At 30.2% G+C, this 27,466-nt stretch overlaps 1 protein-coding gene across 5 annotated transcripts in view; it reads left to right on the forward strand.

Annotated features, from left to right (window-relative positions):
• The window catches only part of promL (prominin-like), a 112,404-nt gene that overhangs the window by 47,849 nt on the left and 37,089 nt on the right, over nt 1-27,466 (forward strand). For all 5 annotated transcript variants that reach the window (XM_075307921.1, XM_075307920.1, XM_075307922.1 and 2 more), the window contains exons 2-6: nt 18,872-19,465; nt 19,542-19,686; nt 20,413-20,541; nt 20,616-20,803; nt 27,265-27,429. In XM_075307921.1, coding sequence (XP_075164036.1) covers nt 19,129-19,465; nt 19,542-19,686; nt 20,413-20,541; nt 20,616-20,803; nt 27,265-27,429 — 964 coding nt within the window. In that variant the 5' untranslated portion in view covers nt 18,872-19,128. The remainder of the gene's footprint in view (nt 1-18,871; nt 19,466-19,541; nt 19,687-20,412; nt 20,542-20,615; nt 20,804-27,264; nt 27,430-27,466) is intronic.

Below are 27,466 nucleotides of genomic sequence, written 5' to 3' on the forward strand. Positions count from 1 at the left end.
GCGATTGCAAACTGCACAAGTATTTCGGGAACGACACCATTCTCTCGTATGGTGTCGTTCCCGTTGAAACAATATCCATTTTCCTTGGCCACATTTACTCTCTCCAATACCGTCAGTTTGTTAAATTGCCGACAGAATCGCAAGTGATGTTTTTCGTGACAAATTTTGCATTTTTGGCTGTATAAATGGTATAAGTTAAGATTATTATGCAAGATAGGGATTTAGTGTGAGTTATTTATTATTTGGCAAGATACATAATTTTATAAGAGGGCGAGTAAGTGTACCATCTCGAGTTCGTATATCAGCTACTCGAACCTTGGAATCGGTTCCTGTATATACTTTAACTACCCGCCCCAGCCTCCACTCCGTTGGAGGGAGGTTATCATCCTTTATGACAACTAGATCATTTTCGTTCAAATTCTGTTGAGTATTCTTCCACTTATATCTCTTTTGTAATTCCGAAATATACTCATTTTTCCAACGTTTGGCAAAATGTAACTGTAATACCTTTAGCCGCTGCCATCTATTTATAAGAGAAATGTCGTCCGAATATTCTTCAGGTATCGCGAGTAATGGTGATCCTTTTATGAAATGGCCTGGGGTTAAAGCAATAATCTCCGAAGCGGTTTCACTTATAGGCGAAATAGGTCGTGAATTTAGAATGCTTTCAATACGCACCAAAAGTGTTGAAAACTCTTCAAAGGTAAATTTAAGATTCCCAGCAACTTTCTTCAAATGCAACTTCATACTTTTTACTCCCGCCTCCCATATCCCGCCCATGTGAGGTGCCTGGGGGGGAATAAAATGCCACGAAAATCCATGAATATTGTATTTATCTACCAAAGCCTTTTCTGCTGTTCCTAAGAACTTCTTATACTCATTCAAAAGTATTCGATTAGCGCCAACAAAATTGGTACCATTGTCGGAAAACACTTTGGATGGATAACCCCTTCTACCTACAAACCGGTCAAATGCTGCCAAAAATGCTTCTGATGTGAGAGACGAAAAGGTTTCCAAATGAATAGCTCGAGTAGATAGACAAACAAATACAACTGCATATCCTTTTTCTAGCTTAGCATTTCGAAGTCTTGATGTCTTAATATCAAATGGCCCAGCGAAGTCTATTCCCGTGTTTGTAAAGGGCGGTGAGTAGTTACACCTCTCTGGCGGTAAAGAAGCCATAATTTGGTTACGTATTCTATGTTTGTAAATAGTACAAATTTTGCAAGTTCTTATGCATTGCTTTATCATATTCTTCAAACGAATGACATAAAACTCCTGACGTATGCATCTAAGCATATTTTGATGTTCTGCATGCATCAAAATCTTGTGAGTGAAATCTACCAATAACTTGCACAGTCTCGATTTTTCCGGAAGTATTATTGGGTAACGTTCATTGAACGGTAAATCAGAATTGCTTAACCTACCATTGACTCGAAGAAGTCCATTACTATCCATGAAAGGATTCACCGTCAATAGGCGACTCTTTGAATGAATTGGTAAATTTTTTGAAAGGCAATTGTATTCTGAAGGGAAAAATGCACGTTGTGCCATCATTATCGCTCTGTATTTCACAAAGGAAATCTCTTCTGAAATTATCAGATCATCAGGAGAATTGATATTGGGTAATCGGCGACATTTCCGAATAAACCGAAACATTAAAGCTAGAACCCGTAAGGCTCTTTGATATGAAGAAAATCTGTCCAATATATCAGTATTTTCCGTTAGAGTCTGAAAACTATTGGTATTTTTCTTTTCCATAGCGTGCTGATTGATAGCGGGTTGTTGCGGCCAAGCTGTTCTATCGCTTTTAAGCCATTGTGGCCCATGCCACCATAATTTATTTACCCCAAGATCTGCCGCTGTGCAACCTCTGGTCCCTAAATCGGCAGGGTTATCTTCACTTTGTACATGAAGCCAGTTGGAATTTCCTACGTGGTCAAGAACTCTAGACACCCGATTTGCAACGTAAGTTTTCCACTGATATGGTGGCTTGCTGAGCCAAGCTAACGTAATTGTGGAGTCAGACCATAAATACAAATTTTGAGGTTCAAAATCAAGATGGTCACATGTAGACTTTGTGAGACGAGCAAGTAGTACCGCCGCGCAAAGTTCTAATCTCGGTAAACTGATTGTTTTCAATGGAGCCACTTTAGTTTTAGATACAAGTAAATTGCATGAAATGTCACTTCCAGATTGCTGAACCCGAATATAGAGGCATGCGCAATACGCCTTTTCGGACGCATCACAAAACCCATGAATTTGAATTTCCTTGTTAGGTTCGTATCCTATCCACCGAGGTATCCTAATGCTTGGAATTTCAGAAAAACTCTCAACAAATGCTATCCACTTTTCCAAAGAATGTGGTTTCACTTTTTCGTCCCAGTCGGTGCCATCCATCCAAAGTTGCTGTATCAATATTTTCGCTGTAACAACAATGGGTGCTAACCAGCCCGCCGGGTCGAATAGTTTCGCAACGACGGATAATATTGTTCGCTTTGTAACATGGTCAAACGGAATTTTAATGTCGTAAACATTATAGTAAAAAACATCCATCATGGCATTCCATCGTATTCCCAAGGTTTTTGTCTCACTGGAATCTTCTAGCTTAAGAAAATCTTCATCTAACAAATCTTCCTGCGGAACAGTTTGTAGAATCTTGGAGTGATTCGCAGTAATTTTCCTCAAAGGAAATCCTGCGGAAGATAGCAAATCCACCAATTCAGCTAAGTTCTGTTTCGCGGCTGATATGGTATGACACCCAGATAATACGTCATATACGTAAATGTCCTTTTTAAGTATGGCAGAAGCATTTGGATGACTTTTTTCCCCGTCTTTGCTGAGTTGCAGCAATGTCCTTATCGCAAGGTACGGCGCACAATTGATTCCAAACGTTACAGTATTTAAGGCGAAGTCTTGTACATTTTCGGTAGGTGATTTTCGAAATAAACATCTTTGATACTGCCAATCTTTTTCGTCTACTAATATTTGACGATACATTTTTTGAATATCGCCATTAAAGACGTATTGAAAGAATCGCCATCGTAGAATGACGTTCATTAAATCGTTTTGAAGTGCAGGCCCCGTATAAAGAACATCATTTAATGATAGACCGCTTGTGGTCTTTTTAGATGCATTAAAAACCACTCGTACTTTGGTCGACGTTCTCTCAGGTTTCACAACCGCATGATGTGGCAAGTAAAACGATCGATAATTTAAATTCTCACATATTTCGTAACCTGAAACCGCAGTCATGTGATTCAGGGTCAAATATTCCTGCAGCACCCTAGAATATTCCTCTGAAAGCTCTGGAGAGTTTTTTAAGGTTTTTTCCATTCGGAAAAATTGACCCAATGCTGTTCTTCTGGAAGAACCTAATGATAATTCCCGAGGAAATTCTTTCCTGAAAGGTAGTCGGACGACATATCTTCCATCACTTCGGCGTATAGTAGTTTCCATGAAGATTCGCTCACATTCCTTATCTTCTTCGGACTGTTGTGGTTCCTCAGGAATTTCCTCCGCTTCCCAGAATTTTCGGACCTCATCGTTCAATGAGGTAGAGTGGTGCGTTGCCCAAGCTGCGAAAGTAGTGACACATCGTGTATTTTGTGGACCACTAATATACCATCCAAATTCGGAATCCTGTGCCAATAAACCTCCGGAAATATTTCGATGAACACCGGGCTTTAATATACAAGGAAGAACATTGCTGCCAATTAGCATATCTATACGCGCAGTTTTATAGAATTGTGGATCCGCCAAATCAAGCTGATTCAATTTCTCCCAATCATCTATTTCATGCGTTGAGGATGGCATCAGGTGATTCAAGCTAGAAATAACTATTGCCGTAGTTCTCAATGCAAAATTTGATTTCCTGGATCTCAATTTTACGCTACATATCATCGAAGAAGTCTCTAACACCGCACCCCCGAGACCCGAAATTTTCGTGAACGATTTTTCTGTAGGAATATGTAACTGATTCACAATTCTTTTTGCTACAAAAGTTTCTTGTGAACCTTGATCCAAAAACGCGCGAATCGTAAAATGATTACCTAAATGTTCCAAATCAACTAAGACGGTAGGAAGAATGGTTCCACGCAGAGATTCAGAAAAATTCAACTGCACTTCTTGCGGCTCATTATCCAAATGGAGAGGTTCTTCCTCATCTTGTGTTGCAAGATGGAACGAAGTATTATTTGTCGGAGAAGAACGGCTTCCATGTGGTCTAGAATTCTGGGATTTGTATTGACCTGTCCCAGAATGCAATAGGGTGTGATGTGCCTGATTACATTCCTGACACTTCTTTTCGCCTCTACAACTAGAGATTGTATGTCCGTAACACAAACAATTCTCACAAATTTTATTCTCAACTACAAACTTCTTTTTCTCGTTAAGAGACATAGATTTGAATTTCGAACACAGCCGTAAAGCATGGTTCTGATGGCAAATTTTGCAATTCCGATACGTAGTATCAGATTTCATATGGAAAGCCTGTGTTTTCTGGGATGTTGATGCGTTGTTGGATACTGGTTTCCTTATATCATTAATCGATTCTAAAAAATCCAGACGATTTGTAATAAATTCATTCAAGTTATCCCAACTTGGCATTTCTTTGTGGTTGCGAATAGAACTTTCCCAAGCAGCTAATGTTTCTTGTGGTAATTTAGACGAAATCCAAAAAACCAATATCGGGTCCCATCCAATTACAGTTATATTGTATGATTTTAAAATGGACAAACAATTGTTAACTGTGTACTGTAAATTCCTCAAACTTTTAACTTTTTCCGTAGGAATTGCTTCAATATCGAATATCTTCCGAAGCTGCTGATTAATCAGAATTCTTTTATTTTCGTATCGTTCGCACAAAGCCTTCCATGCCAATTCATAATTCGAATCAGTTAGAGCAAATCCCTTAACTATTTGATTTGCCTCCCCACGAGTTTTGGCCCTTAAATGATACAACTTTTGTGCGGGAGATAGTTTCGGATGTTTACCATATATTGCAGAAAACATATCCCTAAAGCTTGGCCACTTATCGTACCCACTACTGAAAATCTCTGTATCACATGGTGGTACTTTTAAGGAACAACTCGAAGCATCAGCCAAAATTACATCATGTTTGCTGTTGGAATCTGCCTGAGCATCCACAAGTTTCTGCCTTTCTATTGAAAGGAGATCTAAAATCGACGCTTTGCAATCCTTATATGAGCCATAGGATGCTGCGAATTTGGATTGTGTTGACTCTCGCTCCTCTTCACTAATATCGGAGCTCCCAGTTATCATCAAAGATTCGTATTCTCTCACCAATTTTTCATATCGGCGCTCAAGTTCCTCCAATTCCACCTCCAGCTCAGACTTCGTCCGAACTTCCCTGGAGTTTGCGAACACAGCACAATAAGTCACAACTTGATCGGATAGAAATATGAATTTTTTCGAACCCATATTTTAGTTAAGGAGTTGGCAAATGCGTCAAAGAAAAGAAACCCTTTTCCAAATTAGTATTTCTATCAACACTTGTAACTCAGTGAACTAGTAATTTCCTGTGTCAAGTACACAGAAAATCTCGAGACAATATTCCTAAATATTCCAACGAAAAATTATCCGCAGAAAAAATTTAAATTTTCACAAACGCCGATATCACAAAATAAGTAAATGTTCTCCAACAAATTCAAGAAACTTTATTATATATAATTAATTTTTCTGTTTTCATTCGTTATGAAAAAGATCGTAGTTCCTAAGAAATTAACGTGTAGTCCAGAAATGCAAGAATGTTTTTAGTGCCATAAGATATTTTTATTCGTAGTAAATTTTACAAATTTAAAGTAATAATAAACTTTTTTGTGAGAAGTACAAATTTAGTAAATCTCTATGCTTTATTTGTGTATAATGTTTTCCAGTTTCCTAGTTTACTTAACTAACGTATGCAACCAAAATATTACAGTAAACGAAACTTCTTTCAACCATAACAATTCCATGAACTGGAATAAAGTCAAATCGCTTTCAGATTTTTCTTTTTTCTTTCGAGTGTATAACAAGCCCAGAATTGTATAACAGACTTGAGTACACTTGTAATTTTTTTTTTTTTTTTTTTTTTTTTTTTAATCTCTAATAAAAGAGATTACTCGTGTCTGTATATTAGAAATTCCGATTATCCCTCTTTATCCTTTCGTTTCCTTTCCAATACTTCATACTTTAACTAAGCACATCAGACTACACCAAATTTCCTCAATGGGCGTTCCAAAATGAAAACAAATGTTTCAGTTTAGAAATAAATCGTAAATCATGCATATATGAAAACTTCAATGAACATAATTACATGAATTCAAATTTCTATCGTAAAAATTTAATAAGGTCAAACTATGTCTCTTGAATCCGATTTGAATTTGAAAATTTCCTGATAATTTGAAAATTTCCGTCGAATTATTTTGGAACGAGAAGACCTTTTATCTCGTTAAACATGGGTCTCCGAATATCTCAATCCTTTCCCTTTCTGGACCAGAATTAAAAGAACATATACAGGTCGTCTATCGCCTTATTTTCAAATTAATTCTTCCGATACGCTGTATTCCACAGAGTAACATTTTCCACATATATCATTGCCTATATCTAATTCGGACTCCAACAAATTTTCTCGGCACACTGTTCCTTGTAAATTAAAAGTCAATGGTATGACTAGAAGAGATCTTTCGATATACCGCAAAGTAATGACTTGGAAAGAATATTCACAATTTTTGCCGGGACAGTCTTGTCTCACATTCGATAAACCAACATCTCATCAATATAACTCAGTTAATTGAAAGAACAATACAACTAGTCACAAACTATATAAAATGTAGTGCCCAATTGTGACACATTGTAATAGCAAGAATCGAATAATTCACTACGAACATACACAACAATTTACCTTAATGCGTATTATGACTGTCCAAGACTTTATATCATGGTAATAATGATGATCCACGAAAGTTAATTAAATATCGAATTCACTAAAGCGCATTCACTCAAGCCGATCCCAAACAGTAATCAAATCGAATCGATATGCTTTTATACCACATGAAGAATGTAAAACAAATCACACTCTCATTCACTAGAGTATCAGCACGCACATTTGTTCATTTGCCGATTTTGGTTCAAACCGATGTCTCCAAATCGTTATCGAACTGAAACGATTATATTGTTATGCCAAATCAAGACGAATATAATAGGAAGTCAATCTCATACACGTGTACGTCAAACGTTAATAGAAAAAATGTTGAACCCGTTTCATTAAGAAAATCGCTATATTCACAATATTCTATCATATTAATCATAATATATGATATAATTTCACGATTACCAATACGTTTCGTGGCAGAAAACTCCCGAAAACTTCATCCATATCATAACACGATCACTCTATCTATGGCAAGCACAATTACAATTTCTTGACAAGGTAAATTTAATATACCTCCAATATCCCACTTGGGAGCTATCACGCGTTTCACGGCCAAACTTAATGTAGAAACTAAATCCAATTGCGAACTCACAATTTCCAAAAGCAGTGTATAGAAAACAAGTTTGACAACATACGGCAAATGCAAGGAGGTAATTGTTCTTAAGGTAAAATTAACAGGGAGAATTCTTCTCCCACAGTATTGACATTTGTGCTCACGTGTGGTATATCAGTGTCATACTCTTTTATGATTCATACTCTCTTACAACACTCTATACCTATACCGTAGAGAAACTGATCATGTTCCGCTTTGTTATTCCAATTTAGAGAAACGTATTTATCTTCGATGCTCTTAGAAATGTCTACAGTATATGTCTCTATGTGACGGTTCTAAAGCCGAAGTAATTTTATGTATACTACTGAAAATTAAAGTCATAAGATAAGCAAACATAAATAAGCCAAGAGTGCACATGCAAAGTTAATCGAATAATGGGGAATTAAGTAAATGAATTAGTTTGCGGCATGTGTTTGTGATTATGTTATGAAAAACTTTCCTCAAATTTTACTTAACGTTATTATCACAAAACAGATGAACCGAAATTTTAAACAGTCATGTAAGTATTAGCGTTAACACCAAGCGACATGACTTCTGTTAACTCCAATTACAATGTGGTACGGTAACATAACCAACTATATATGTCTCTAAGATTATGTTACTATCATAATTAACATACAAATGACTACGTGTCTAATTCCTCGTGTCGCAGGCAAGAACTTTCGATCACAAATTTTAATAGCGAGTATCAGAATAAAATGATATCAATCGGGTTGCCGTAGAACAACCTATATTCAATCCCAAGTTATTATAATCTAATCGCCAAATATTGAACTCACACCAAACCCGAAATGCTTGATAATAAATCTTAGCTTACCTTTGGTTATGGCTCATTATTCTTCCGCAACAACGGTGAATTTGGAAATTGTCTCTATTATTAATTTAATCGCTTTGTTCCTTGTTAAGGTTCGTAAGGACCATGTACAAATCCGTGAGAGATTTCTGAAATTGTGGACTGTATTATTGTTGACTCACAGTTTGTAAAAGCAAATTTCCCAAATATGAAAAGAAAAAAAACGAAAAAAAAGGAAGCAAAGGTTTTGGTTTTAAAATTGAGTTCACATTTATTTTCCTTCTCCTTTTCTGCTTCTTACCACTTCGATTTACAATGCTTAAGTAAGTGATGGTTACATGACAAAAAAATTGGAAAGCAATTGTAATGGATATTCAGCAACAAATAATTGCAACAATAAATATAAACTCAAACATGTAAGCATTTTATCCGTTTGAGCGAAAGCTTTTCAACATAGAGTGGGTAAAGAATTCAATTCTGATTAATAATAGAAATTCATATTAATTTTAAGTACTTTATAAATTCATTGTATGATTCAAATTAGGTATAGAACATAAATTCTCTGTATATGTAATAGTATCAACTAAAACTAGGTATTTGTTAAACACAGTTGAACAATGGTATTAGTATATGGTCTCTAACAACCATGCAAAAATTGGTCCACATCGGTTCATAATTATATATAGCCCCCATATAAACCGATCCTCGAATTTGGCTTGCATAGCCCCTAAGAGAAACAATTTTCATCCGATCCGGCTGAAATTTGGTACATGGTATTAGTGTATGGTCTCTAACAACCATGCAAAAATTGGTCCACATCGGTTCATAATTATATATAGCCCCCATATAAACCGATCCTCCGATTTGACTTGCGGGAGCCTCTAAGAGAAACAATTTTCATCCGATCCGGCTGAAATTTGGTACATGGTATTAGTATATGGTCTCTAACAACCATGCAAAAATTGGTCCACATCGGTTTATAATTATATATAGCCCCCATATAAACCGATCCCCCCATTTGGCTTGCGGGAGCCTCTAAGAGAAGCAAATTTCATCCGATCCGGTTGAAATTTGGTACATGGTGTTAATATATAATGACCATGCAAAAATTTGTCCACATCGGTCCATAATTATATATAGCCCCCATATAAACCGATCACCAGATTTGACCTCCGGAGCCTCTTGGAAGGCCAAAATTCATCTGATTCAGTTGAAATTTGGTACGTCATGTTAATATGTGGCCTCAAACACCCATGCAAAAATTGGTCGAAATCGGTCCATAATTATATATAGGCCCTATATAAACCGATCCCCAGATTTGACCTCCGGAGACTCTTGGAAGAGCAAAATTCATCCGATTCGGTTGAAATTTGGTAGCTGAAGTTAGTATATGGTATCCAACAACAATGCCGGAATTGGTTCATATCAGTCCATAATTATATATAGCCCCCATATAAACCTATCCCCAGATTTGACCTCCGGTGCCTTTTGGAGAAGCAAAATTCATTCGATCTGGTTGAAATTTGGTACGTGGTGGTAGTATATGATATTTAAAGCCTCTTGGAGGAGCAAATTTCATCTGAGTCAGTTGAAATTTTGTACATTGTGCTAGTATATGGCCGTTAACAACCATGCCTAACTAGGTCCATATCGGTCTATAGTTATATATAGCCATCAGATAAATCGATCCCCAATCAAACAAAAATTGGTCCATATCAAGTTCATAATTGTATATAGCCCCCATATTTCAATTCTGGCTCTCTACGTATTGTTTAATACATACCACGTATGGACTAACTCCCAATTTAGAAAACGATGTTAAGAAGTTTTAAGATACCACAACCCAAGTAATTTGATTGTCGATGGCAGTCTTTCGTAGAAGTTTCTACGCAATCCATGGTGGAGGGTACATAAGATTCGGCCTGGCCGAACTTACGGCCGTATATACTTGTTCTTTTTTACTCCAACACATATTATCATTTATCAATAGTCATTGTTGAGAATCATCACAAATACCGGCAACGTAAATAATAGTAGACATGTTCTAATTAAAGTTATTAATAATTGTTTCTTATCATTGACATTTCTTATCAATCACACATTTATCATTTGTTTCCACTTTTCTTAAATAAATAAAATTTGCAAATGATTTGTCAATTTATCAAAAGTACTTAATACCGAGATTGTTAATTGGAATTGTTAATTATTTTTATTAACAGATACACTAAAAAAAGCATGCCCGATTCCAAAGATTTTGTCAAAGAAGCGGAGAATAAAAGTAAGGATATTTTTAGGACACACTTCTCTTTTAAATTTGGGTTTTGTGTACTTGCTTCTGGGAAGCAAATTTTAATTTTTCGCTTTTTCACATTTTTTTTCTTCATATGCTATCAAAGTCCTTTAAAAACGAGTTAACGACAACTTTATTTTCAAAATTAAGACTCAACTTCCAGTAGAGATTATGCTATGTTTCAAGTAAAAAACGTCTTTAAAATAAAATGTTGAAAAACGTGTCCTATATTTGAACGATTTTTTGCTTTGTAAACAAGATGCAAAAAGACAACAAATTTAAAGACAATTTCATTAAATTTAAAGATTTTTTTCTAAATTACTAAAGTCAAGTTGACCTTAGGCCAAACATATTTTCTTTCATGTTATGATACCCATTTATAAGTCAAATCACTTAATTATAAGGACATTGACAAGTTTATCGACTTTTGGACAAGGAAAAAAAACTTTATATTAGAGAAATGCGCCTTCTATGCAAAATTTGCATTTGTATTTTAAAGACATGAACTCTTTGACTTCAGGACAATATTTTTTCAGTGTAGATAAATGCGGAATTTTTATTATATATATTTCTAGTCACTACACAGAAAATAAAATATTACCAATATTCATGTTATTAATGTCGTCTTAACTATGCTTTAATAAATGTTCCGTCAAATAATTTATTAATTTAATTTTCATTCAAAATTAACTAACTCTCCTGATAAAGCTGAAAACCCACACCAGCGAAACGTTCAGAAAAATAAAATTAAAAACAAGTATATACGGTCGTAAGTTCGGCCAGGCCGAATCTTATGTACCCTCCACCATTGATTGCGTATAAACTTCTACGAAAGACTGCCATCGAGAATCGAATTACTGTGGTATCTTAAAACTTCTTAACATCGTTTTCTAAATTGTGAGTTAGTCCATACGTGGTATATATTAGACAAAAAAGTTATGTATAGGTAAGTTTACAAATAATTACGAATCGACATGGACTTTTGCACGGTACGTAGAGAGCCAGAAAATTTGCTCCTCCAAGAGGCTCCAAAACCAAATCTCGGGATCGGTTTATATGGGGACTATATATGATTATGATTCTCAACCACTTTTGGCATGGTTGTTAAATGCCAAAAGCCACCACGTACCAAATTTCAACCAGATCGGTTGAATTTTCCTTCTCCAAAAGGCTTGACCTCCGGTGCTTGGGGATCGGTTTATATGGGGGCTATATGTAATTATGGACTGATATGAACCAATTCCTACATAGTTGGTGGATACCATATACTAACATCACGTACCAAATTTCAACCGAATCGGATGAATTTTGCTCTTTCAAGGGGCTCCGGAGGTCAAATCTGGGGATCGGTTTATATGGGGCCTATATATAATTATTGACCGATTTCGACAGGTTTTTGCATGGGCGTTTGAGGCCATATACTAACACCACGTACCAAATTTCACCTGCATCAGATGAATTTTGGTCTTCCAAGAGGTTCCGGAGGTCAACTCTGGTGATCGGTTTATATGGGGGCTATATATAATTATGGACCGATGTGGACCAATTTTTGCATGGTTATTAGAGACCATATACTAACACCATATACCAAATTTCAGCCGCATCGGATGAAATTTGCTTCTCTTAGAGGCTCCACAAGCCAAATCTGGGGATCGGTTTATATGGGGGGTATATCTTATTATGAACCGATGTGGACCAATTTTTGCATGGCTGTTAGAGACTAACACCATGTACCAAATTTCAGCCGGATCGGATGAAATTTGCTTCTCTTAGAGGATCCGCAAATCGGGGGATCGGTTTATATGGGGGCTATATGTAAATATGAACCGATGTGGACTAATTTTTGCATGGTTGTTAGAGACCACACACCAACACCATGTACCAAATTTCAGCCGGATCGGACGAAATTTGGTTCTCTTAGAGCAATCGCAAACAAAATTTGGGGGATCGTTTATATGGGGGCTATACGTAAAAGTGGACCAATATGGTCCATTTGCAATACCATCCGACCTACATCAATAACAACTACTTGTGCCAAGTTTCAAGTCGATAGCTTGTTTCGTTCGGAAGTTAGCGTGATTTCAACAGACGGACGGACATGCTCAGATCGACTCAGAATTTCACCACGACCTAGAATATATATACTTTATGGGGTCTTAGAGCAATATTTCGATGTGTTACAAACGGAATGACAAAGTTAATATACCCCCATTCTGGTGGAGGGTATAATAACTGACCAAAAAGTCTAATAAAAAAAATTCGAAACTTAAACAAATTCATTGTATATAAAAAAAAATATAATAATAAAAAAACATTTTTTATTTATTTATTAATGAATTTAAAATCATAATAAATTATGATATTAAATGTAAAACATTTTAGATTTAAAGAAACTGAGACATTGATTCTTTGGATTAATGACCACAAAAAGACAAAATTTTCTATAAAGAAAAAACTTTGACAAAATTTTCTATAGAAATACAATTTTGACAAAATTTTCTATAGAAATGAATTTTTGGCAAATTTTCTATAAAAATAAATTTTTGACAAAATTTTCTATAAATATAAAATTTTGACCAAATTTATATAGAATTAAAATTTTGACAAAATTTTGTAATAGAAATAAAAGTTTGACAAAATTTTCTATAAATATAAAATTTTGACAAAATTTTATATAGAATTAAAATTTTGACAAAATTTTGTAATAGAAGTAAAAGTTTGACAAAATTTTCTATAGAATTAAAATTTTGACAACATTTTCTATAAAAATAAAATTTTGACAACATTTTCTATAAAAATAAAATTTTGACAACATTTTCTATAGAAATAAAATTTTGACAAAATTTTCTATAGAGATACAATTTTGACAAAATTTTCTATAGAAATAAAATTTTGACAACATTTTCTATAAAAATAAAATTTTGACAAAATTTTCTATAGAAATAAAATTGTGACAAAATTTTCAATAAAGATAAAATGTTGACAAAATTTTCTATAGAATTAAAATTTTGACAACATTTTCTATAAAAATAAAATTTTGACAACATTTTCTATAAAAATAAAATTTTGACAACATTTTCTATAGAAATAAAATTTTGACAAAATTTTCTATAGAGATAAAATTTTGACAAAATTTTCTATAGAAATAAAATTTTGACAACTTTTTCTATAAAAATAAAATTTTGACAAAATTTTCTATAGAAATAAAATTTTGACAACATTTTCTATAAAAATAAAATTTTGACAAAGTTTTCTATAGAGATAACATTTTGACAAAAATTTTCTATAGAGATACAAATTTTGACAAAATTTTCAATAGAAATAAAATTGTGACAACAATTTCTATAGAGATACAAATTTGACAAAATTTTCTCCAACTATAAAATTTTGACAAAATTTTCAATAGAAATAAAATTTTTGTAAGATTTTCTATACAGATAAATTTTGACAAAATTTTCTATAGAAATAAAATTTTGACACAATTTTCTATAGAAATAAAATTTTGACAAAATTTTCAACAGAAATAAAATTGTGACAAAATTTTCTATAGAAATAAAATTGTGACAAAATTTTCTATAAAGATAAAATGTTCACAACATTTTCTATAAAGATAACATTTTGACCAAATTTTTTATAGGAATAAAATTTTTTCAACATTTTCTATATAAATAAAATTTTGTCAACATTTTCTATATAAATAAAATTTTGACAAAATTTTCTATAGAGATAAAATTTTGACAAAATTTTCTATAGAGATACAAATTTGACAAAATTTTCCATAGAAATAAAATTTTTGTAAGATTTTCTATAGAGATAAAATTTTGACAAAATTTTCAATAGAAATAAAATTGTGACAAAATTTTCTATAGAAATAAAAAAAAAATAAAATTGTGACAAAATTTTCTATAAAGATAAAATGTTGACAACATTTTCTATAAAGGTAAAATTTTTACCAAATTTGCTATAGGAATAAAATTTTGACAACATTTTCTATATAAATAAAATTTTCTATAGAAATAAAATGTTGACAAAATTTTCTATAAAAATAAAATTTTTACAAAATTTTCCATAGAAATAAAATTTTTGTAAGATTTTCTATAGAAATAAAATTTTGACAAAATTTTCTATAGAAATGAAAATTTGATAAAATTTTCTATCGAATAAAAATTTGACAAAATGTTGTATACGGTTGTTTACATTTCCTTTGTTCTGTGAACCGCCGTTCATAATTTTATGAATTTTTGGTGATTTTGCTCTTAATTTTAATTGAAAAAAAATGTTTGAAGCAAAGATTGTAAACTTTATTTTAATTAAAATTTGTCCTTAACATTTTGTAAATTGCGCATCGTAAAATATAGGATGCGTTATCTTTAATCTCCCGTAAATATTTTTTTTCAGTTATTTTCGGAAATCCTTTTACCATTCTAACATTGAACTACCTCAATTGCTTTACCATAAAAAATAGGAGCTTTTCATTTCCTGACCTATTAACCTATACTCCTATTTTGTTTTTATTACACCATCAATTTTATGATTTAATTTGCCACGCGACACGTGACAATTTAAACAACACTTGTTGGTAAGGAATGCACAAAAACAAAAACCACGATTAAAAGGTGTCGAAAGAAGTCTAGGTCAATCACCTTAACTATTGCCGATATCTTCAGGTCACACATTTTCCTATTATCAAAACACCCACAATTTAGCCATCGATATTACATGGATAAATCACCAGTGTGGTGAGCCATTAAAGACACTTTAAAGGATAGTACATAATAAAAAAAGTCGCCTCAGGCTTTTTGGTACTAACTATGTATGTCACTTGGACAAAATAGGATACTTGATAACCACACAAAACGCCATAAAAATCCTTGTAATTGATGGCAAGTAACTTGGCAGCTTTGTAGTCGTAGTGTGTGTAAATATGTACCACCAGTTTATTGGTTTGGAAATGTGGCACACCAAGACATGACGGACGACAACGACGATGAAAATCATATGTAATGTGTTGCACTCATGCGATGCGAAAAATGAAACAGCAATTTATTTGAAATCGAAAAAATGAACGAGAAACCGAAAACCTATCGACGAGAATATAGCCTCAGGTTACAAGTATAACTCAGATACTGGGGATACTCTTAAAAGGCGTCTACTAGTTTGAATTGAGCCCCTCCCCCTCATATGCGAACGATGGTTTATGTAGATGATTGGATGACATTAGCTAATATATGTTGTATTGCTTTAATGTTTATACTATATATCGTTTATTTATTGCAATAGCATGTAGTATATATACTCCTTTTAATATGGAACTATGGCAACCTCCAGGTATGGCAATGGAAATGAACTCAATTATACTTCATAACATCATGGGGTAATGGGAAAACGAGGGAGATATAATAAGTGCAGATTTAAGGTTAGTCAGTTTAGGTTATTGAGGTACCAACAACACATCAAGAAATAAAATTTTGAAAAAAAATTCCATAGAATAAAAATTCTGACAAAATATTCTATAGATATAAAAATTTTGACAAAATTTTCTATACAAATAAAATTGTGACAAATTTTTCTATAGAAATAAAATTTTGACAAAATTGTCTATAGCAATAAAATTTTGACAAAATTTTCTATAGTAATAAAATTGTGACAAAATTTTCTAGAGAAATAAAATTTTGACAAAATTTTCTATAGAAATAAAATTTTGACAAAATTGTCATAATAAAATATTGACACAATTTTTTATAGAAATAAATTTTGGAAAAATTTTTCAAAAGTAATAAAATTTTGACAAAATTTTCTATAGAGATAAAATTTTGACAACATTTTCTATAGAAATAAAATTTTAACAAAATTTTCTATATAAATAAAATTTTGACAACATTTTTCTATAGAGATAACATTTTGACAAAACTTTTCTATAGAGATAATATTTTGACAAAATTTTCTATATAGAGATAACATTTTGACAAGATTTTCTATACGAATAAAATTTTGACAAAATTTTCTATAGTAATAAAATTATGACAAAATTTTCTAGAGAAATAAAATTTTGACAAAATTGTCATAGAAATAAAATATTGACACAATTTTTCTATAGTAATAAAATTTTGACAAAATTTTCTATAGAAATAAAATTTTGATAAAATTTGAAAAATTTTCTATAGAAATAAAAAATTGACAAAATTTTCTATACAAATAAAATTTGTACAAAAGTTTCTATAAAAATAAAATTTTGACAAAATTTTTCTATAGAGATAACATTTTGACAAAATTTTTGTATAGAGATAACATTTTGACAAAATTTTCTATAGAGATAACATTTTGACAAAATTTTCTATAGAAATAAAATTTTGCACAAATTTTCTATAGTAATAAAATATTGACAAAATTTTCTATAATAATAAAACTTTGACAAACTTTTCTATAGAAATAAAGTTTTTACAACATTTCCTACAGCAATAAAATTTTGACAAAATTTTCTATAGAATTAAAATTGTGATAAACAACAAATTTGCTATAGTAATAAAATATTGACAAAATTTTCAAATAAAATTTTGACAAAATTTTCTATAAAAATAAAATGTTGACAACATTTCATAGAGCAATAAAATTTGACAAAATTTTCTATAGAAATAAAATGTTGACAAAATTTTCTATAGAAATAAAATTTTGAAAAAATTTGACAAAATTTTCTATAGAAATAAAAATTTGACAAAATTTTTCTATAGAAATAAAATTTTGACAAAATTTTTCTATAGAAATAAAATTTTGACAAAATTTTCTATACAAATAAAATTTGTACAAAAGTTTCTATAAAAAAAAATTTTTTGGCAAAATTTTTCTATAGAGATAACTTTTTGACAAAAATTTTCTATAGAGATAACATTTTGACATAATTTTCTTTAGAGATAACATTTTGACAAAATTTTCTATACGAATAAAATGTTCACGAAATTTTCTATACAAATAAAATTTAAACAAAATTTTCTATAGAAATAAAATTTTGCAACAATTTTCTATAGTAATAAAATGTTGACAAAATTTTCTATAGTAATAAAATTTTGACAAAAATTTCTATAGAAATAAAGTTTTTACAACATTTCCTACAGCAATAAAATTTTGATAAAATTTTCTATCGAAATAAAATATTGAAAAAAATTTCAATAGAAATAAAATGTTGACAATTTTTTTTATAGAAATAAAATTTTACAACATTTTGTATAGAAATAAAATTTTACAACATTTTGTATAGAAATAAAAATTAGAATAAAATTTTCTATACACATAAAAATTTTGACAAAAATTTCTATAGAAATAACATTATGAGAAATTTTCTATAGAAATAACATGTTGACAAAATTTTCTATATAATTAAAATTTTGACAAAATTTTCTATAAAAATAAAATTTTGACAAAATTTTTTATAGAAATAAAATTTTGACAAAATTTTTCTATAGAAATAAAATTTTGACAATATTTTCTATAGAAATATATTGTCAACATTTCCTAGAGCAATAAAATTTTGACAAAATTTTCTATAGAAGTAAAATTCTGAGAAAATATTCTATAGAGATAAAAGTTTTGACAAAAAGTTTTATACAAATAACACTTTGACTATATTTTCTATAAAAGTAAAATTTTGACAAAATTTTCTATAGAAATAAAATTTTGACAAAATTTTTTATAGAAATAAAATTTTGACAATATTTTCTATACAAATAAAATTTTGACAAAATTTTCTATAAAAATAAAATTTTGAGCAATAAAATTTGACAAAATTTTCTATAGAAATAAAATGTTGACAAAATTTTCTATAGAGATTAAAATTTTGAAAAAAATTTTCTATAGAAATCAAATTTTTATAAAATTTACTATATAGATAAAATTTTGCCAAAATTTTCTATAGAGATAAAATTTTTATAAACTTTTCTATACGGTTCTTTACAATTCCTTTGTTTTGTGAACAGCCGTTCACAATTTTATGCATTTTTGGTGATTTTTTTTTTCTGTGTAAGGACAGCTTCAAACCCAATGGCTATTTGTCCATATACACTTTTTTGGGTTTTTGTACATTGTAGTCCTTTGTAATACCTAGCTTCTACAAAATTTTAAAAAAATATTGAGTTAACAGAATTTTGAATATATTTATGCTGGTTTTTCGCACTCGCAAATATTCTTTAATATTTTTCTCATCCTCTTTGAATTTCTATACTAACTTTCTATGTTTTTTCTCTCTTTCAGAAGATCTCACTCAGCTCATTACGAGACTCAATCCCTACACCCATTAACTCAAACGTTGATTTCCCGCGAAAGAAATCGTTAGGGTTCAAATATGACGACCAAATGATTTGAATTCATCCCATAAAATCGGAGAACCTTCCATTTCTCAATACATTCCTTCACTAAGAAAAACTAGAAGAAGCAATCGAAGACGCGGCCATAAAAACAACACAAAACTAATAACACAATAGACCTCACGTACACTCAGTCCAATAAAGATGGCAGGTGTACGCAAAAGTAGCCCCTATGGCACATTGAGGTTTTGCAAATCATCTAACACTACTGCCACTATACCCCCTAAAACACTGTGCAATATGCTCATTATGATGTCAATCTCATTTGTGGTAGTTGGTATTACCATGTGTGCTTCAACCACAACAGCCTTCGAATTGAATACTGAATTAAAGTTAATGCCCACGAAATACACAGAATGGTCCAAGAATGTAACATATCTCAGTAGAACCACTTACAATGCAAGGGGCATGAAGCCCTTGTATGAAATTAGTCACAAAGTGATGTGGTTTTTAATAGGAGGTGAAGATCCTCTGCCAGATGGTAGGTCTTAGAGTTTAGATTACACTCCATGGAATTGGTATATAATATGTTTTTATATTTTTTTTCTTCTTTGTAGGATATTTTGAACTTAAAGATGGTGGTGTTTACAAAGGCCCCAAAGCCGAACGTAATGAATGGGGTGATTTGGTCTTACATTACTGGCCCATATTGTTGATAGTGCTTTTGGTGGCCATATTGGTGGCTTCCATGCCAATTATAGGGTATGTATAAAATAAAAATAGTATTTAATTAAGGCTTTCTATAGGAAACCTCTAATTCAGCCTGGCTGAATAAGGGTATCTGAAAGAAAGTTTCAATTCAGTTTGGCTAAATATGGTTTTCCATGGAAAAACTTTAATTCAGCCTGGCTGAATAAGGTTTTCTATAGGAAAACATTAATTCAGCCAGGCTGAATAAGGGTTTCTATAGGAAAACTTTAATTCAGCCTGGCTGAATAAGGTTTTCAATAGGGAAACTTTAATTCAGCCTGGCTGAATAAGGTTTTCTATAGGAAAACTTTAATTCAGCCAGGCTGAATAAGGTTTTCTATAGGAAAACTTTAATTCAGCCATGCTGAATAAGGTTTTCTATAGGAAAACTTTAATTCAGCCAGGCTGAATAATGTTTTCTATAGGAAAACTTTAATTCAGCCAGGCTGAATAAGGTTTTCTATAGGAAAACTTTAATTCAGCCAGGCTGAATAAGGTTTTCTATAGGAAAACTTTAATTCAGCCAGGCTCAATAAGGTTTTCTATAGGAAAACTTTAATTCAGCCAGGCTGAATAAGGTTTTCTGTTGGAAAACTTTAATTCAGCCAGGCTGAATAAGGATTTCCATAGGAAAACTTTAATTCAGCCAGGCTGAATAAAGTTTTGATTCAGCTCAAATGCTTTTAAAAACTTATTGTTTTCATATTAATTCTTGTCATCTTTATTTTATTTCATTAGATTATGCTTTTGTTGTTGTCGCTGTGCTGGTGCCTGTGGTGGTCGCTCTGAACCATTTGATAAGAAACACGATACCTGCCGACGAGTTTTTCTTGGTTTCCTATTAATAATACTGGCGACGGGTATTCTGTATGTATAGAAATGGAATACATGTGGACGAAGTTTTCCCTTCATATGTATTTTTGTTTTCGTTTCCGTTTTAGATTTGGAGTTATTGTGGCATTTGCCACCAACAGTTATATGCAATATGGCATTGATGAAGGCACTGATGCTGTACGAGCCGGTAGCAATGATACACAAAAGTTTTTGGCCGTTACATCAGAACAACTGGAACATGTTTTGGTTACCAATTATAAACAGCTTTCGGATCAATTGGAACTTGTATTGCGAAGTAAGTTTTCTAATTTAATTAAATCAAGCGGGGATCAGAAATAAAATTTTGTATAGTAATAAAATTTTAACAAAATTTTGTATAGAAATAAAATTGTGACAAAATTTTTTATAGAAATAAAATTTTGAAAAAAATTTCTATAGAAATAAAATTTTGTCAAAATTGTCTATGGGAATAAAATATTTGACAAAGTTTTCTGTATAAATAAAATTTTGACAAAATTTCCAATAGAAATAAAATTTTGCAAAAATTTTCTATAGAAATAAAATTTTAACAAAATTTTCTATAGAAACAAAATTTTAACAAAATTTTCTATAGAAATAAAATTTTAACAAAATGTTCTGATAAAGTAAAATTTCGACAAAATCTTCTATAGAAATAATATTTTGACAAAAAATTCTATGGAAATAAAATTTTAACAAAATTTCCTATAGAAATAAAATTTTCTATAGAAATAAAATTTTAACAAAATTTTCTGATAGAAGTAAAATTTCGACAAAACTCTCTGATAGAAATAAAATTTTGAGAAAATGTTCTATAGAAATGAAATTGTGACAAAATTTTCTATAGAAATAAAATTTTGAGAAAAAAATTTTGTATAGAAATAAAATTGTGACAAAATTTTTTATAGAAATAAAATTTTGACAAAATTTTCTTTAGAAATAAATTTTGTTAGAAATTTTGATTTTATTCGATCTTTCTTTTTTCCAATAGAAAATAATTAATCAAGCTTGAGATCGTTTTTTGTATGTATTGGTTTCTTTATTTTTCAATATTTCGCAATTACATTGAATTGCTTCATCAGGAGTCGATCTATAATAAAAGTGGTTTGATAATTTTTAATCATGACATGTAAAATTCTTTCTCAAAATTGTTTTTCAAATCGCAAATAATTTTAGTGGTTTATGCTAATAACAGCTATTGGTTTTAGTTTACAAATTTTTTATAAATAATTAAAGATTTTAATAATTGTAATTAACAAGTATCAGGATACCAGGAAAAACAAAAGGAATTACATTATACACTTACGTATGCAAAACATTTAAGTGTAACACAACATCAACACATAAAGCTTAAAACTAGAGTAGTATCACTACGTTCGTCTATTACTTTTATTGCACTGATTTCCCTCTTGCTTTCTCTGATGCTGAGTACTTGCATATCTAGTTGTCTTGTCTATGATGTGTCTGTATATGTGAGCAATGTTATCTGTATCTGATTTGTAGTTCAAAACCAATAGCTGTTATTAGCATAAACCACTAAAATTATTTGCGATTTGAAAAACAATTTTGAGAAAGAATTTTACATGTCATGATTAAAAATTATCAAACCACTTTTATTATAGATCGACTCCTGATGAAGCAATTCAATGTAATTGCGAAATATTGAAAAATAAAGAAACCAATACATACAAAAAACGATCTCAAGCTTGATTAATTATTTTCTATTGGAAAAAAGAAAGATCGAATAAAATCAAAATTTCTAATTAAACACGGAAAGCACGCCGAGAATAAAACAATGATCTATAATAAAATAAAGAATAATGACAAAACTCTAAGACGCAATATAAACAGACACAAAAATTTGAAAGTGAAAACCGAAAAGATTCACTCTTCAATAACATTTCTAATCAGATGTCGTAATCATGGAATTATACCTGAATTCATAAAAAATTCGATGAAAAACATCTACAATATTTTGGAAAATAAAGAAAAATCTAAAATTGACTTACAGCCCACACTCTTGCAATACATTGAGCATTTTCAAATAAAAATTCTGAATATTTTAATTAAGCACAGACATAATCTCCAGAAAAGTTACAAAGAAGAAGAGGAAAAGATAAAAAAATGGCTTAATGATCACCTCTCACAAGACGAAAACGAAACACTTGTTTCCTATCAAAACACATATATCAGGAAAATTAAAGAAAGAACAAATGAAATACAAAAAGGAAAATTCAATAAACTTTTAGAAAAACAACGAACTGAACTAAACATACGGGTTAATGAAAAATGGTTTGTCAACAAAACCAAAACGGAATTTCCATACGATATAAAATGGCTTCTATCTCTAGGACAAAAGCACGGTCTCCCAACTCAAAGAACAATATTCCCTTTGTTCAAATATATCGCTGATGGAGAAAATTTAATCCAGATGAACAATGACAAGGAAGAGCAAGAAAAGGCTAGGACAAAATTCGCAACATCGGTAGAGAATCACATTAACAAAATGTCCCATAGTGGAATAGAAAAATATATTATAAACACAGTGGAACGAACTAAAAAATTTTTAAATGCCAACAAGAATATTTACATACTAAACGCAGACAAAGGAAACGTTACAATGGCCATGGAGAAGGAAGAATATAAAGAGAGGATGTTAAAAATTGTAGGAGATATGATGACATATCAAAGAATAAATAAAGACCCCACACAAGCCCTACAAAAGAGAAATAATGAGTTAGTTGAAGAACTTTTCAATAATAATATCATATCGGAAGCGGAAAAGAAGAACCTTAAGGCAGATAATGTGATAGCACCAATGCTGTACGGACTACCAAAAATCCATAAAGAAGGATACCCATTGAGACCAATATGCTCTTCGGTTAAATCCCCGTCCTCGGAGATGTGTAAATATGTGGCAGATATTCTGAAATGCTTGACAGTTAAATCTAGATATAATGTTCGGGATTCAGTGCAATTTAGAGATAGGATAAAACACTTGACGATCCAAAAGGATGAGAAATTAATTTCGTTTGACGTAGTATCGCTTTTCCCAAGTGTACCAGTTGACGCAGCACTCCAAATAATAGAAGAAAGGTGGAATGAAATAACTGTGCACACGAATATGACAAAGCATCTGTTTATGAAAATACTACGTTTCTGTATAGTGGACAATCGATATTTTAAATACGACGGAAAAATATACAGGCAGAAAAAAGGCTTACCCATGGGATCACCAGCATCTCCGGTCATAGCAGACATTTTAATGGAAAAATTGTTAGACACATCTATGGACAAGTTAAAAGAAAAACCCAAAATTATGACTAAGTACGTTGACGACCTATTTGCGATATTAAAAGAGGACGAAATAGATAACACATTAAAATGCCTTAATGAATTTCATAAAAGCATAAGTTTTACGATGGAAATAGAAACGGATAATAAACTGCCTTACTTGGACATACTACTAATAAAAGAAAATGGAAAACTTATTACAGACTGGTATCAGAAAGATACAGCATCAGGAAGAATAATGAACTTCTTTTCTAATCACCCAAGGTCTATGCTAATAAATACGGCCAAAAACTTAGTAAACAGAGTACTGACAATAAGCGATAATAAATTCCATAAAAACAACAGAAAAAAGCTGCAAAATATACTTCAGGAAAATAATTTTCCACCAAAACTAATAAAAGAACTAATTTCATCTTACAAACCCTACTTGGACAAAGAAAATATAGAGAAAGAACCCAAAATTTACAGATCCTTATCCTATGTAAAAGGAATTTCGGAAAGGATAACAAACTCTAACATAGTAGACAAAAATAAAGTCAATATTGCCCATAAAAATTACAATACACTAAAAAACATTTTCACAAAAACTAAAGACAAGACGCCTATTATGGAAACATCTAATGTTATCTATCAAATAACATGTAATGGAGATAACAAAGAACCATGTGACAAAATGTATATTGGAACTACGAAAAATAAATTAAAAACAAGACTGTCGGGACACAAATCAGACATAAAACTCCGCAATAACAACAAACTCCAAAAAACCGCGCTTGCAACACACTGTGCGACAACGAAACATCACCCGAACTTTGACGATGTGAGAGTATTGGAGAGAGAGAGTAGCAACAGCAAAAGATTAACATTAGAAATGTTGTACATTAACAATGTACCCACAGAGAAGAGAATGAACTACAAATCAGATACAGATAACATTGCTCACATATACAGACACATCATAGACAAGACAACTAGATATGCAAGTACTCAGCATCAGAGAAAGCAAGAGGGAAATCAGTGCAATAAAAGTAATAGACGAACGTAGTGATACTACTCTAGTTTTAAGCTTTATGTGTTGATGTTGTGTTACACTTAAATGTTTTGCATACGTAAGTGTATAATGTAATTCCTTTTGTTTTTCCTGGTATCCTGATACTTGTTAATTACAATTATTAAAATCTTTAATTATTTATAAAAAATTTGTAAACTAAAACCAATAGCTGTTATTAGCATAAACCACTAAAATTATTTGCGATTTGAAAAACAATTTTGAGAAAGAATTTTACATGTCATGATTAAAAATTATCAAACCACTTTTATTATAGATCGACTCCTGATGAAGCAATTCAATGTAATTGCGAAATATTGAAAAATAAAGAAACCAATACATACAAAAAACGATCTCAAGCTTGATTAATTATTTTCTATTGAAATAAATTTTGACAAAATTTTCTATGGGAATAAAATATTTGACAAAGTTTTCTATATAAATAAAATTTTGCAAAAATTTTCTATAGAAATAAAATTTTGACAAAAACTTCTATAGAAATAAAATTTTCTATAGAAATAAAATTTTAACAAAATTTTCTATAGAAATAAAATTTTAACAAAATTTTCTGATAGAAATAAAATTTCGACAAAATTCTCTGATAGAAATAAAATTTCGACAAAATTCTCTGATAGAAATAAAATTTTGACAAAAAATTCTATAGAAATAATATTTTAACAAAATTTCCTATAGAAATAAAATTTTTACAAAATGTTCTGTAGATATAAAATTTTAACAAAATTTTCTGATAGAAGTAAAATTTCGACAAAATTCTCTGATAGAAATAAAATTTTGAGAAAATGTTCTATAGAAATGAAATTGTGACAAAATTTTCTATAGAAATGAAATTTTGACAAAATTTTCCATAGAAATAAAATTTTGACAAAATTTTCTATAGGAATAAAATTTTGACAAAATTTTCTATAGAAATAAAATTTTGACAAAAATTTTCTATAGAAATAAAATTTTGACAAAATATTCTTTAGGAATAAAATTTTGACAAAATATTCTATAGGAATAAAATTTTGACAAAATTTTCCATAGAAATAACATTTTTACAAAATTTCCTATAGAAATAAAATTTTGACAAAATTTTCCATAGAAATAAAATGTTGACAAAATTTTCGATAGATTTAAAATTTGAAAAAATTTTCTACAGAAGCAAAATTTTGACAAAATTTTCTCTAGGAATAAAATTTTGACAAAATATTCTATAGAAATAAAATGTTGACAAAATATTTTATAGAAATAAAATTTTGACAAAATTTTCTATAGAAATAAAATTTTGACAAATTTTTCTATAGAAATAAAATGTTGACAAAATTTTCCATAGATTTAAAATTTGAACAAATTTTCTATAGAAGCAAAATTTTGACAAAATTTTCTCTAGGAATAAAATTTTGACAAAATATTCTATAGAAATAAAATGTTGACAAAATATTCTATAGAAATAAAATTTTAACAAAATTTTCTCTAGAAATAAAATTTTGACAAAATTTTCTCTAGAAATAAAATTTTGACAAAATTTTCTATAGAAATAAACTTTTGACAAAATTTTCTATAGAAATAAAATTTTGACAAAATTTTCTATAGAAATAAAATTTTGACAAAATTTTCTATATAAAATTGTGACAAAATTTTCTATAGAAATAAAATTTTAACAAAATTTTCTATAGAAATAAAATTTTAACAAAATTTTCTATAGAAATAAAATTTTGACAAAATTTTCTATAGAAATTAACTTTTGACAAAATTTTCTATAGAAATAAAATTTTGACAAAATTTTCTATAGAAATAAAATTTTGACAAAATTTTCTATAGAAATAAAATTTTGACAAAATTTTCTATTGAAATAAAATTTTGACAAAATATTCTATAGAAATAAAATTTTGACAAAATTTTCTATAGAAATAAAATTTTGACAAATTTTTCTATAGAAATAAAATTTTGAAAAAAAAATTTCTATAAAAATAAAATTTTAACTAAATTTCCTATAGAAATAAAATTTCAACAAAATTTTCTATAGAAATAAAATTTTAACAAAATTTTCTGATAGAATTAAAATTTCGAAAAAATTCTGTGATAGAAATAAAATTTTGAGAAAATGTTCTATAGAAATGAAATTGTGAAAAAATTTTCTATAGAAATAAAATTTTGAGAAAATTTTCTATAGAAATAAAATGTTGAGAACATTTTCTATAGAAATAAAATTTTGGAAAAATTTTCTATAGAAATAAAATTTTGCAAACATTTTTGCAAACATTTTCTATAGAAATAAATAGCGATCTATTCACATTGAACTCGTTCTATCATTAATTTGAGGGGCCAAAAATTGGCACCTCCAACTTTATTATTTATAATAATATTTAACTTTATTCTGGTTTCTTTTTCTCTAGCAACATCGGATTACATTATAACCAATCTGGAACAACAATCCAAGGCCGTCTCTGTAAGTCGGCTCATGGAATTCCTAAAGAAATTGCCCAGTCTAAAGGAAAAATTACAACAAATGAAAACAATAACCAATGATTTAAGAGTATATGCTTCACAGTTGAGTGACGGTATGTATAGTATTGAGGATTCTTCAATAGTCTAATT

This window comes from Haematobia irritans, chromosome 4, assembly GCF_050003625.1.
Source record: "Haematobia irritans isolate KBUSLIRL chromosome 4, ASM5000362v1, whole genome shotgun sequence".
Taxonomy (NCBI): domain Eukaryota; kingdom Metazoa; phylum Arthropoda; class Insecta; order Diptera; family Muscidae; genus Haematobia; species Haematobia irritans.